This window comes from Pinus tabuliformis, chromosome 2_1, assembly GCF_031772625.1.
Source record: "Pinus tabuliformis cultivar Carrire ecotype Pingquan chromosome 2_1, CPIR1, whole genome shotgun sequence".
NCBI lineage: Eukaryota > Viridiplantae > Streptophyta > Pinopsida > Pinales > Pinaceae > Pinus > Pinus tabuliformis.
The window spans coordinates 916,961,726-916,977,040 of record NC_142299.1 but is presented as its reverse complement, the minus strand read 5'-3'; the positions used below and the strand labels follow the sequence as shown (position 1 = coordinate 916,977,040).

General features: G+C 38.1%; 1 protein-coding gene across 1 annotated transcript in view; it reads left to right on the top strand.

The window, feature by feature from the left end:
* LOC149203636 (hexosyltransferase GAUT11-like) overlaps positions 1 to 12,096 on the top strand; it is a 54,732-nt gene extending 42,636 nt beyond the window's left edge. Inside the window, exon 2 of the mRNA XM_089403514.1 lies at positions 10,575 to 12,096. Within this exon, the coding sequence (XP_089259640.1) occupies positions 10,575 to 12,026 (1,452 nt within the window). The 3' untranslated portion in view covers positions 12,027 to 12,096. The remainder of the gene's footprint in view (positions 1 to 10,574) is intronic.
* Positions 12,097 to 15,315: the final 3,219 nt, after the last annotated feature.

The window sequence follows — 15,315 nt, the reverse complement described above, 5'->3', positions numbered from 1 at the left end:
ACGGGTCACCTTATTCATGGCTGATTATATTTTTCTTGGATTCCTCTCGTCGAGAGGTGTAGGATTAATCTAAAGATAATCCGATTCCGATAAGTATTTATGGAGATATGAATTTATTTATATTATGGATTAATTGTCAAGTCGGCCAGCAACTTATGTAGGCTCAGAAGCCCAACAGTTGCATCTATTCAACCCCAACGTTTTGCATATAAATACAAGGAGTATTTTCCTCATTTTCACACTTCACTCTCATCACATCTCTCTCTCTCCTGCGCAGAAAAGAGTCTCTTCTCTCTCCTGCGCAGAAAGGACTCTTCTCTCACACGTGTGAAAGGAAGGACGCAGAATTTAGGGCTACAATTGCAGATCGGAAGTTTGACTGACGTTGACCATCATTCTCTCTCTCTGGATTGCGCGGTAGGTGAACTTGACTCTCCTTGGAAGGCTGCATTTTTTGGTGAAGGAATCAAGGCAATCCGACGGTTGGTTTGCAAGATATTGACTGCCCTAGTTTAGGGCTGATCTAGGGTTTGCTGCTGCTGATGTAAATCAGATTTTTGTACTATTTATCTCTGCTGAATTATTAAAGATAAAAGAAGATTTGATCAAAGGGTTTCCCCATATTGGGGTTTGTCCCTGGCTAGCCGCCACATCTTGTGTCTCTTGTCTTGGCTTGTTTTCTGTCGATCGTTTAATGTTCTATTTGCACTTTACTTTATGTACATGTGATTGCTAATCTATGGATAATAATAATAAAGAAAAGTAAACTGCTCTAAGCATAGAACATATGATAACTTAACAAGTGCACTCAAGGAGGGCACATTCCTTCAGGTTAAAGGAGTGCGCTTAAGGAGGGCACATTCCTTCGGGTCGAAGGAGTGCACTCAAAGGAAGGCTTGGTTTTTGAAGGGTGCAGTTCGGAACAAGGAAGGGAAAGATGGATTAAGGAGTGCTTTTGTGCTCTGCACTTCTGAACAATGAAGGATCTCCCATCAAGGCTTCGGCGTGTGCTTGTGTGCCTTTGGCCTTAATGGGCTCTCTTTGCAACCAAAATTTGTCTAAGTCTGGGTGATAAGGCAAAAGGTGAATAGGGTGAGTTTAGACATAGAACCAAGCACGACACACACTAATTCATCGAGAAAACTTAGTAAAGGATTAAAACACCACTTTTTACACGTTCCCCAAGTACCACGAGTCAAATGTGTGCGGTTGCGACCCAAAAGTGTCATTTTACAACAACAAAGATGATATGACCATGAAATGCACCTAAAGATGTTCTAATCAATGCAACAACATTTGAGACCACTCAATAACACCTGAAACACATAGAATAACATGAGAGGGCATTTGATGATCAAGGCGACACATTAGATATGACAGTGATAGTAGGCTCCAAAATTCGAATATAGTGCAATTTTTGGAGGGTGTTGTAGCAACGACAACAGAGGGGTAGATATTGAGATCCTTGAGCATATATGTACTTGGGGGTATAGTTTTCAAGACTTTCTTTTAGTTTTAGATATGCTCTTCAACCCTAGGTCAACAAAGGCTACAAGTCCTTAGCTTTGTTTGAGAGCGTGTTTTTGGCACCACTTCAAGGACATATTGTCCAAGATGTTTATTATGGACACCATTATTGAACCCATAGTTCTATATAGTTAAGAGGTTAGGGGCCATTGTTTACTAAAGTTTCACAAGGCCATTATTGAAAGCAGTCAGACCAGTGTTGTAGGAATTGTCCCCTTGCATAATGAACCTTGGAACCACACACTATGCGAAATCATGGTTGAAGCATCCCCAGATTTGCACTTCCAAAAAATGGAACTGTGCTTTGGGCTCAATTTGCATGATTCTTGCAAATTCAGATCCACCATGTGTCAAACCATTCTCCCATGTGCCGATCTATGCTCTTGTCATGCTTCTTGGGCTTTCCCAGGTGCTCCTTGAATGCTCCCTATACGCTTCCTAGATGCTTCTTAATGGTAATGTTAAATTCTTAAAGTAGAAGGATGAAAATGAAAGATAAAGGAGAATTTTATTTTACTTTAAGAAATGTCACTTTTATTTAAATTTTTAACATTAGCGTTAATTGACTCAGGATGCTTGAGAGTGGTTGTGATCTCATTGGATTTCATATGGAGAAAGTAGAATTTTAGATCCCACTCAAATGTCAACAGACTTAACCGTTTTTAGGATTTCAAGATGAATGGAGTTGCAACATTTCATTAGATTCTATCACGTATGAGGGTATGTGATTGAAATTTAATCAGAAGCACCAAGCCATATATGTACCCCAGTGTTGGTGGTGTTGATTGTTGAACTCCTTTGTCATGGCCTTAGCAAAATTGTACCTTTCACTCAAACCAAAATCATTGCTTGAGCAAGTTAAGCTTTTTCTACCATATTTTAAGGCTTGTATTATGTAGTTTGATCAAAATTGGGCATTGTTGATTGATGTCCCTAGAGAATAGAGGTGGAAGCAAAGGCTAGAAAAGTGGAGAAGAATGAAGGGTGATACTAGTGATGAGGATCTCGATATAAATCATGGTGGAACATGCATGGTGGTGCTACCACACAACTACAACATTTGGCAACATGGGTGCTTTCACAATTGGTGGCTACTTTTTCTACAGAGAGGTGTTTAACAACTAGCTCAATTTATTGTTTTGGACTTGTTGCCTCAAAAACTAGTAGCCTTGTGAGAGGATTCAGAAGGAAAAGTCCAAACCCTATTGCAATAGTGAGGTAGATTGCCACTGTCACCTTAGCAATCTCCCTCCTGCTCTTTAGTGGAATTGCACAACAAGGGAGGTTTCTTAGTGATCACCTAAGAGGATACTCTATGTTATAAGTCTTAAGGTGATAAAAGCATACACTAGGTTGAGATACTCAATGATCGACAATGGCTTAAGACTCTAATAAAGGATAACATATCATACACCTAGACTAGCAAAGGCACATATGGCCTAGGGTTTATTGATATGTAGCAATAAAGGAGTTCCTAAGCATATATGAGTCAAAGAAAGGGTTTACTAAAGTAGGATCAACAAAGGAATAAAGTAAATGCTCAAATTAAGCCTCAAGTTGAAGCCCTAGTTAGGTTAGGGTTTCTAGGGCACAAAAATACTTAGAGAGGGATGATGTTAGCCCTCCTAGGGGAAGTTTCACCATGCAAAAGGCTAGACTTTGAGTTAAAGGGACCATCAAGGAAAAAATCAGGTTTTATTACATCCATGTCCATCCACAAAAGTCTTAAATGGATTCGGCCCTACCTAAATGCCCTAGTGTGTTGCTTTAAAAGGCTTAGAAAATAGAAGAAAGGAAAAATATTAAGGTTTTCAAAGTTTTTGATCAACACAAAGGTTACCAATGCCTAATCCTACTTGGGTGATGGAGTCTTTAGGGAAACTTCAAGAGATAATGGACAAATGCTTGGAGTATATAAATCCGTGAGGGGAGAAATTAAATAGGGGAAGCTCACTAGGAGGTCTCCTATGGATTTCAAGGAAGAAACATTCAACATGCAAAAATTATCCAAGATTTTCCATAAACAATTTGCATTTAGACATGGAACATAGAAAAACCCTAGCAATAATTAATTACATGTAAAACAATGAAAAATCTGCAATAAACTTACAATTATTCCATGAAAAAGCCTTCTTTCAATCCCAAAAAGACATCTCCAAGACATAAGCCAATCTCTAATAGCAAGAGCATCATAAAAATTACATCTCAACAAGTAGTGAGTTTAACAAAGTCTAAGTTGAGCTCTAGAGAAGAGGCGAAAAAGTTAATTCTTTTATACCAGATTTGATTTATTTTACTGAAACAACTTTATTGAAAGCCCGAAAAATATTTATCTCAATTAAATTCTTAAATTATTAATAAAACAAACACATTGGTATATTAACTTAGAAAAGTAAATTGCACTGGAAAATATCATGAGAAATTAGACATATATGATATAACAATAGAAAATTCACACAATAACAATCTTCCTTCACTTTATTAAACTCTAGAAAATTTTGGGTTAGATCCACAAAGAAAATACACAGGGATTTTCGGTTGTATGAGAACTTGTAACTCGACCCCCAAGGAAATTGGTCTCCTAAAATGCAACTTGTCAACTAGAAATCAGTCCCAAGAAATTCTTCGCTTCCTCTGGAGCTGCTCAACCTCCTCACCCTACTCATGGCCTTCTCAAATTTGTTGTACGACTTGCACACCTGTGCAACTCAACCTCTCTAGATAATTTGACCTCCTCCAAAATTGACCTCTTGATTGTTGTACTTAGCCTCTCCTTTTTCCAACTCAACTTCCTCGAATTTCTTCTTGAAATGCTCTCAACAATACCTTCTTATTCTCCTTAGTCAAATCGAGCCTCACTCTTGAGAAAAGCACTTCCTCAACAAAATGTGTCTTCACCTCTCCTTTAGACTTATTTATAATTTCATTAAGCCAAAATCGCTAACCCTAATCTTCTTAGTGATTAATGGCTAGGATTAAATCCTAAGCCTCACTTGAGATCGATGGTTGAGATTATATCTAAGTCTTAAATAATTTAATTATTTATCTTTAGAACTTTGGCCTAATAGTCCACAATAATTAATTCAATTAATTATTGTACTTTTCCTAAGTTAACTTTGAGAAAAAAATCATAAAATCATTTACTCCACCAAGCAAACACCTAAAGAGGCGATCAAGTATCTTCTAGATGCTAAGACACTAAGCCAATATAGAATACCTTCGAAGGCTAAAAACTTAACACAAAATCCAAATGTGATGATGATAAATAACAAAAGAGTGGTCCTCAATATACATGAGGTCTATTTCTCACAATTATTAGCCTAAAATCCCTATGACAAGTTCAATTTTGAGTATGCATCAAGAAAGTGGGTTACAATCCAATTTCAATAGGTCATAATAACAAAAACATGCCACAAAAGCCCACATGTGTTGGTCAAAACTCTCCTCTAGCATGGCAATCATGCCCTTTCTGGGAAATAAGTGTTATGAATGCATGAAATGGGCAAGATGCATGTCCAATCATCGTAATCAACTCCATCCTTGAGGGGAAGCCTTTATGACATGCCTCAAAATGCCTCAAAATACCAAGCAAGAGGAGCTCAACATTTCAACTTTTTGGGGTGCTTTGAGGTGTCAATCATCTCTAGGCTCCGTCAAAGTGCCCAACGCTTTGTTCTGGAGGGGTAATCCTGCATTTGCAGGATCATCACTACTCTCCTGAAGTGTGGTACGACCTAGCCATCATGTGTAGTGGAGGCATGGAGTGTGCCCTCAAGTCCTTTACTGCTTTATGAAAGACCATTTGGCTAAACCATCTCAAACTCAAGTGAAGGTTATTAGTCATTAGAGGCAATGAACATAGATGCATCATAGTGGGCCATAATTAATTGTTAAGGGCAGAATAAGACTTCAAATTGGGATCACCTTCAAATATCTAACTAGACTAAATTGCATAAAAGTGTTCCCTACATTGTTAGGGATGGCTAGATGGTCAACCCTATTAGGTACTTCAAGCCTCTAAGGGAGGTGACATGTCCCAGGTAAACCCTTCAATTCATAGGTGTTTGTGATAATGTGGCAACAAAGGGGAAATGTTTCACGACAAGGTGCCATTGTCATGGGACTAGTTGATGGAGGTCTATCATCTTGAGTGTATATATGTATGGAGGGAGAAATTGTGGAGGCATGTGTTACCCTTTTCCTTGGCCTGCTTTTTCCATCTCTTTGGTGCACTTTTACTTATTTTTGATAATGCTTTCATAGGGAGCATAACTCAAGTGTCCAAGATTTCCTTTCATGATATAGGATTGATTCATCCCTTAATGATGAGTCAACTTCTCGCTCATTAGTTTTGGGACATGCAAGGGTTCCTTATTATATGATGGAGCATCAAGTGCTCAAGAATCGAGTGATGGCTAATGAGGGGGGTAGAGCTCATGCTAGGCTTTTTCCCACACACTAATTAATGTTTTGACCATCTTTTGCATTTTGAGTTTTCCTTTTCTTTCACTGTGGCCATCTTATGCTTTTACCTTTCTTTTAGCTACATCAACCTCCAGGGAGAAGTTTATGACCCTGATTCAAAGATGAGGATATGAGGGTGGCAATCCAAATGAACCAATGACAACAAACTTGGAGGATGGACATGAAATAAAGGGAATGCTGAAAAGTTTCAAGTATTGAAAAGTTATGGACACGCTACGTCAATCCAAGTTTCCCAGGTAGTGTCTCTCCTGTAACCCTAAGGCCTTAGAGGAGGTCCCACTAGACTAGGGTAAAAAACTAACCCCATTGGTAAAGTGAGAGAACAAGTTTACAATCAAGATCAATGAATAATCGATATCACCCCTTAATCCATATTAGAATGCCCAAAACATTATGCAAAAGCAATTGATTGCAAAATGGTTAAAATACCTGCAATCCATCTTTGAGAGACTGATATGGAGGAACACTTATATTTTGATGCACCATTTATTATGAGATCAGAGGGAAGTTTCATTGTCTATACTGGGTCTCATAGGCCCTCTCTAGTTTCTCCTGGTATCGGTATCCTGACCAAATTTGCTTGGCTTTATACAAGAGGGAGATACTCAGACTGTATTCCCAAATTTTCTAGCCACCCTCTAGGCTAGTCTCCACAAGGACAATCACTTCCTTTTTTACTGTGCTCCTATCTGCTAGGGGTACCAAGAGACCGATTAATAGCTGCTGTGTTTCCAATTTCAGGTCAGTGGGGCCTTGAGGAGCCATCTTTACTTCCGGATAACCCCAATGACATCACCATTCTAGATCGGATACTAGCAGTTAGATGATTTCATCAAGGCCTTAGTGTTGTTTTGCCTCTTCCAGGCAGCAGCGCTATGCACAATTTTGATCTTCTTCTAGCTCATCCTTTATGTAGTCAAATTTTTGGAGTTTCTTCCATTCGATCTCAGATGTTAGGGGAGCTAGTTCTAATGGATCTTGATACACTGGCACTTTTTGTATTTTGGGTTTAGAATCCATTTTCTTCCAGTGCTATCAGTTTTCTTAGTTCTATCTTCAGGTCATTGCTTAGATCAGTATTTTCCATTTTGAATCTTGCTTTATATAGAAGCTGCTTTGGTTCTCTCACATTTTAAATTTGACACTATCATACTCAATAGTCCAATTGACCTACTTTTGTGTTCATTTGTTGGACATTGATAAATTTATCTAATCTTATTTTTAGCATCTTTCAATTACAAAATATCAAAATTAGGAACGATCTCATGTACTCTTCAAAGTATTGGTTTGTGATAGGGGTCAACAAGGTCCCTAGCATTCCATGATATTATCTTCATTGTAAACTTTCAACATGAAATTCCATTGTCTCTCTAAATCTCTTACACTCTCAAGGGAGCCAAAAGCATTTGGAGAGGTCACAATCTACAACTGGGGTAGGAACCAATCATATGGGGTCCCATTCTTTGGTTTCTTGTGAGAATCTTCCACATTAGGATCTGATCAAGAGTTAGAGCATTGGGGTGGAGATACATTAGGATCTGGTCGAGAGTTAGAGCATTGGGGTGGAGATGAAGTCCTATGACCCCACCCCTGCAAGAGTAGGTAGGTTGGGAGGCCCTAATAGGTTATTTGCTCATGACTGGGCTAGCAATTTTCTTAGGAGATAGGTGCCAAGATCGACTCAGCATTTTGGACTTTGGGAACTTTTCCCTTCTTTACAACTTTCACCCAACCTTCATTCTCTACTAGGGGTGATGTTGTGGAGGCCTAACCTTGAACATTCCCGATGGCTTGAGCCTCAACACTTTCAGCCTTGGTCACTAGAGGACCGTCCTTTATTTTTTGGTTTAGGCTTTGGTTTGTGCTTAGGAGATTGATGCACTGGACTGGTCGGTGAACAACTTTGCTGGCCCCTCCATATGTAAACAAATTCCTTAAGGCCTTTAGACCAGATGACCGTGAAGGAAACCCTATTCAAATGTTGTGGGTTGAAGAACTCCATAGGCTCATGGCATATGGAATGACCCAAATTGACCAACATAATTGAGTGGCTTTCACTGCTAAGAATGTTTTGTGCCTTTTACAACTAGGGTACTCCAACATGTCCATGGACAGCGAGATGCCACTTCACAACAATGAATTTCTTCCTTGAAAGATATCTAAAAAAAGCCTTTGGTCAGGCTGTGCATGACTGTGCAAATCCAGTCATGAGTTTCCCAAGCCTCTTTAAACTAGGGCTTAATCACTGAAGAGGGCAGGATACATGAATGAAATGCACTAACAGGGTTTGCTGTTTCAACTTATCAAAGACAATAACATATTCAAAATCTGCTACTATCAATGGGAAATTCATTGGTTGGAACTTGATTACCTCATGGAGAACCTTTGGGGTGAACTCCTGCGGAGCCTTTGGTGTCACCATCGTTGCCTGCATTTCCTCCTTGCTTAGTGGCTTCTTGAGAAATTGTCGAAATGGTGAGGTCAGGTGGTGGGGTAGCCATTACCCTATAACTAATTCCAAAAGCACGATGGCCACACTGCCCAAGACAAGTAAACATGAAGATAGAGCCATTAAATTTGGCTGTAATAACAGTGGGGCACACTCAAAGTTGATGGCGCTGCTAATATATTTTGGGTTATCAATACATTCAACTTTTTATTCTTCTATGCTCATCTCATATAGTGGTATTGAAAAAACAGATTCTGGCATGTATGGTGATGTTTATTAAGCAGTTGTGACAATCAGGGCTGCTTTCAGCATTACCCAAATTTTAATTTGTTTTAGTTTCCGAAGATTCTTATTGCTGACTTTGATCAGATATTTTGTGCTTGCTCAAATTTAGTTTTGATTTCAACTTTTCTCAATATCCAATGAGGGTTTAGAGAAGAGCGAAATAGGAAAATCTAACATTTGAAAAGCTAAAATGAACATAATTATCAGAAATTGAGGAAAATTCCCACTTTAGTAGGGTGCCAACAATGAATACTTTTCAATGTCAGTCATGTTGGTATTGTATTTACTACCACTGGCGTTTTATAAGTCATGCTAATAACATAGTTGTCAACTTGTTAAATATTTTCATTTGAAGGAAAAACATATGATAGCTAAAAACTTACATTGCTCTTTATTGTTTCTATGAATCTTAGTACATGAAAACAGAAAGAAAAGAAATTCAATAGGAAATAATGTACATTTTCCCTTTGAGTTAGAAAATATGAATTCCATGCTAGAGAATAAATATCTTGGATTAAATAGGAACTACAATTGTCCATAATTCTATGATAGAAACAGATATGGAATATTGCAGATTTTGCAAACATTCACATTGGCTGGAATATATGTAACCAATATCTGCACAGTGCAATGAGTCTGCATTACATAGCTCAAACACGAAACTGAAGTTTATTCTAATCCATCAGATATTTTGCTAGATATGGCAATCCCAGTAGTGAACAAATCAATGTCTCCACAAGAATCGTCACAACAGTGACAAAAAACAATGCTTGACCTCTTTGAGATGACCCTTCTCAAGGTAATATTCTTGCAGGTAATGCATTTATAAGCCAAAGCCAGAGGAGTTTCTATTTGCTGAAGTGTAGCAGTATTGTGAACAATACCAACTAATATAATTGGCCCTTTGGATGAACAATATTGTGATACCTCTTTTTTGACACTTTATAGAAATCCTTGGCATATAATAAACATTATCTGCTGAGAAAACTGAAGACATTTCCTAGTTGATCATGCAATTAGCTACAAGTAACAAACTCGGCTACTGTGACCCACAACACCATTTGTCTCAGTCCCCTTAGGTGCACTTTATTATTGAACAAGAAATTCTAAGCAACATTTCTAATTTTCTTAGGAAAAGAGCAATATTGGATGAGAGTTTTGAGAAAAGAAGCAATAGACAGTATCTTAGAAATTTGAGACTGGAAGGAAGTTTTGGGGCCAAGAACATTCTAAAGGGGACCTCCAAACAGCCAAAGATATGTCATCTCAATATGAACTGGCCAATGGCTGCTTCAGAGACAGGAAAACAAGGCTGAGAGTGAAGCACTGGCTAAAAATGCCAAGACTTGTGTCATTTCAAAGGCCTTCTATCCTCAAATGAGGTTGTATATTTTAACACTCTTGGAAAATCCCATTATAGAGTCTCCTTCAGACATGTAATGGGTGATTTAATGTTTGATGCAAGAATGAAAACTCGTGACGAGTCAAAACTTAATACACGAGCATTATGTTTTTGATGTTCACTCCACTAAATATGAAAAAGAACTCCTGAAAATATTAAATGCAGCCATTACTGTGAGGATTTTGTAAAATTTATGATTGAGTTCTGATTACAATATTTAGAATGAAAGGGTCAGAAAGTCCAAATGCTATAAACAGAATTGTGTCTCAAACCATTTTCTTTGTATACCAGAGGAGAAAAATGGAGCAGTGAGGGATAGGTAGATACCTTCTCAAAATAAACTGCTCAATTGTCACTGGATGGATGCTTGCATTTTTAATTATTTTCTAATCAAATTTTAATATGACCTCACAAAATTTTCTGCAGATGGATGTATTGACAACACAAGGGAAGACAGAAAGCAATATTTTGACAGCAGAAATGGTTAGTGAAGATTCTTTGACAAGACAGTTGGGAGATCAGATCACTTTAGCTAAAGCATATGTTGTAATTGCAAAGGAAAATAACAATTTACAACTTGCATGGGAGTTAAGTTCCCAGATCAGAAGTTGTCTACTATTGCTTTCCAAAGCAGCTAGTAGAGGACATCCAGTCACAAAAGAGGAAGCAGAGCCTATTATTCGAGGGATGTCATCACTGATATATCAGGCCAAAGAGCTCCATTATGACAGTGCAATAATGATCATGAAACTGAAGGCTCATATACAAGCATTGGAGGAACGTGGAAGTGCAGCTACAGTACAGAGCACAACTTTTGGACAACTCGCTGCAGAATCAGTTCCAAAGAGTCTTTACTGTTTAGGAGTAAAGTTGACCAGGGAATATTCCAAGGATTCTAACATCCAAAGGCTCATAAATGATCAGAAAAATTCTCCAAGATTCACTGATAATAATTTATACCATTTTTGCTTGTTCTCTGATAATATTCTTGCAACATCTGTGGTAGTGAACTCTACCATATGCAATGCTGATCATACAAAGCAGTTTGTGTTCCATATTGTCACGGACGATGTCAATTATAGGGCTATGCAGGCTTGGTTTGCAATGAATGACTATAAAGGGGCAGCTATAGAAGTGCAGTGTGTGGATGACTTTACTTGGTTGAATGCATCATATGTTCCTGTTTTGAAGCAACTGCAAGATGCTGAAACACAAGGCTACTACTTCAAAGGATCACAAGATACAAGCAGTGCACTGAAATTCCATAACCCAAAATACCTCTCAATGTTAAACCATTTAAGGTTCTACATTCCTGAAATATATCCTGCACTGGACAAAGTGGTGTTTCTGGATGATGATGTGGTTGTTCAAAAAGACTTGACACCACTTTTCTCAATAGACTTGCACGGAAATGTGAATGGGGCTGTTGAAACTTGTCTTGAGACATTCCACCGATACCATAAATATCTCAACTTCTCTCACCCTAAGATCCATTCTCACTTCGATCCTGAAGCTTGTGGATGGGCCTTTGGGATGAATGTGTTTGATCTTGTAGCATGGAAGAATGCCAATGTAACTAGCCGATATCATTACTGGCAGGAGCAAAATGTGGATCGAACACTCTGGAAGCTAGGTACATTGCCTCCAGGATTGCTTTCATTCTATGGCCTCACTGAACCACTGGATCGTCGATGGCATGTATTAGGCTTAGGTTATGATCGAAACATTGATGAACAGCTTATTGAGAGTGGGGCAGTTGTACATTTTAATGGTAATATGAAGCCCTGGTTGAAGCTAGCAATGAAAAGGTACAAGGCTATATGGGAAATGTACGTGAATTACTCACACCCATTGCTGCAGCAATGCATAACATATTGATTTTGCTTTGGTTCTTAATTTATTATTTTGCACTTGCTATCTAATTAATTAGAGCTTTGCTTTCAAAGTTCGTCCGGGTCAACCAGTAATACCAGGTTCTTTGGAATTGAAAAAAGAAAATAAGATTTCCAATTAAGAGTCTCTTATAATTAATGTTAGATTTTTACAGGGATGACATATTATAAGGACAACTCTCAAATCTAGGTCATGCAAATTGTTTCTGAGTTTTCTTACATTCTGTGGCCTCATCGAGCAATTGGATTGTGTCGATGGCATGAATTAGGCATAGGTTATAATCCAAACATCGATGATTAGCTTATTGAGAGCTAGGTACATTGCCTCCATATTTGCTTACATTCTATGGATTCTTTGAGAAACTTGATCATGGACGGCATGTATTAGGCTTAGGTAATGATCCAAACATTGATGGCCAGCTTACTGAGAGTGGGCAGGTGTAACTTTTAATGGTAATATGAACCTCTGGTTGAAGTTAACAATAAAAAGCTACAAGGCTATGTGGGAAATGTATGTGGATTATTCACACCGATTGTCACAGCAATCCATAAGTTGTAACACATTGATTTTGTGGTGGTTCTATAGTTAGTATTTTTCTCTTGCTATCGAGTTATTTAGAGATTTCCTTTGAGTTTTAGTTGTAATGTTTTCAACACCAGTAGTATTTTCACTATGACCGCAGAGCCCTTGTTCCTTTAATTTTGTGTCCTCTTCTGAATGGAAACTATTGATTATATCCTTGTACAATGAATCCTGGGGGCATCTTCTTGCTACCCAGCAAGCCATACAGACTGCAAACAAACAAATTGGAGGGAGGTCATTGGGTTAAGATCATGTGGGATAGGAAGCATATAAAGTCATCTTTTTTCAAATTTGGCCCTGACCAACCAATGATACCAGTTTTTTGGGAATTGGAAAAGAAAATGAGATTCTCAATTCATCTGTCTACATACTCTACAGACATCTCTCAATTAGTCCATTCAAAAAGACAATTCAGAACAAAAATACCTCGTCTGATTGTATGTTTGGGGATGTATTTTCCATCTCTTGAATGCTTTTGTGCTTGAATTGTTTAATTGTATCTTAGCTATCTTAAATTACTGTGTTATTTTCTGCAATTCATGCCTAAGTTTTGTGATTGGAACAGTATAATATACATTTACCTTCTCAATGCAAAGCTTGACCGATTAGTTGAAGGATAGTGCTGTCAAACAGAGAAAGAATTAGAGTCTGAAGTTAGAGAAGCCTTGTGGTGTCATTTCATGCTTTGTATGGCTTCAGCGGGACATTGTGCATTTAACTACCAGCCTATCAAGAAGCAAGCAATCGATCTTTCATAAGAAGGATAAGATAAAGCACTCCAAACATCTTAAAATCAGTTCGTTATATATAGCATTCATGACGAGTGGAAAATATTTGATACCTATGCAAGGGCTGAAAATTCTAGTTAAAGTTATGTGATTACTCTCAAGCAGCATGAAGGACACATGAAATAAAATGCCAGGTGGCTGCAAGTAATCTCATGGTTTTAGATGTCACTGATAGAGGTAAAAACTCTTGACTTTGTTCTATGGAATTGCGACAAGTTGAAATCAGCTCAGAATTCATTCCATGCCGGAAAATCTTTTGGAACAGCTCTCAAAAAACTATAAAAGGTGCTGCTACTGATCAGAATTTAAGTTTTTCCTAGAGGCCTTCTATGCAAAAGTAAGGCAAGTTGAAATTTAGTAATGCAAGCAAAACGATATAGCCTGCTTCGGGTGAACTGTAATAAATGCAAGAAAATCCTTGGATGGTTAGTCTCCAGGTGGGGATGGGATTTCTGTTGAGTTTAGCAAAAGTGTGTTGGGTAGAGTGGGTTTGGATCTTTCCAAAATCTGGAAGGGAGTTCTTATTTTCAGGTCTTTGGGGTAGCCGACTAATTTAGGCACTAATAAAGTGTTGGGATTTTTAAGGCTTAACAGAGGAGTTGATGGAACCAAATCTCCACCAAATTTTGAGATAGCCTCCTCACAAGTTTTCTAGAAAGAGAGACTCTACTGTGCTAGAGAAAGAGTGCAAAACCCAAGCACACATGCTGAAAACAGAAATGCACAAGTGCACACAAGAGAAAAATGTCAATAACAAGAGATACACACCAAAATCAAGTACCCTTAGGCTTAAAGCACTTGGTGTTTCAGATCAAGAAGATAAGAAGATGAGATGATACAAATGAAAGCTTGAGTTGTGTATTTATACACAATTCAAGTGAGGCATCCCTTTAAGGGAAGAACTCTCTTCAAGAGGGGGTTATTGGCACACACCCCAAAAGGGTTATTGAGCCTACATATCAAGTTTGACTAGGTCGTCCTTGACCATACATAGTTATACAATAAAGAATAAGATACGGTCTTAGCCATAACTACAAGTATATAATAATACATATGAATAGGTCATGGTCACATGTATAGATTACACCAATATTTCCCAAACCCTCCCTTGGGCTGAATAACTGGCCATGGAGAGAAGTCATTACAAAACAAGTTTATAAAATTTCCTTCCCTCAATGCTAAAGTAAAGGGCCAAATTGTCCCCTCCAAACTCCACATTACTATAAAACCCATCAAGATAATCAATGATCAAGATTGAATTCCAAAGAGATCTAGGTGGGAGAGAAGTCATTACAAAACGAGACTACAAAATTTCCTTCCCTCAATGCTAAAGCAAAGGTCTAAATTGCCGCCTCCAAACTCCACATTACTATAAAACCCATCATGATAATGAACGATCAAGATTGAGTTCCAAAGGGATCTAGGTGGGAGTTATTGTAGGTCAGCAAGGACATCAGAAAATTGAGTAATTTCCCATGGTGGAGAACATTCCTCTTGATAGTGCTCAAATGGGCTAACAAGAAATTCAACCATGAGTTTCATGTAAAACTGCAACAATCTGAGGAAGAAGGGTATGAAGTGGAAACGATTCCTCTTTATAGAACTTAGATGGAGCAACAAGAAACTTTGCTGCATTAGATCGTCCACTTAGGTATAGGTTTTGGCCTATCTGAAGGTGAATTGGTGTAGGTGGATCATGTGAACTAGAGTGTAGTAAGATTGTGTTTCCCCTTTCATTAGGAGCATAAGCCCATGTGCTAGATCAAAAGTTTTTGAAATGCGAAATGGAAGGTTTGCTACCATACCATTTCTCATAAGGAGTAGGTACTCTATTGATGATATGGCATGTGCAAATGACTGCCTCTCTCCAAAATGAACAATACACTTTTGGAGTGTGGGATGTG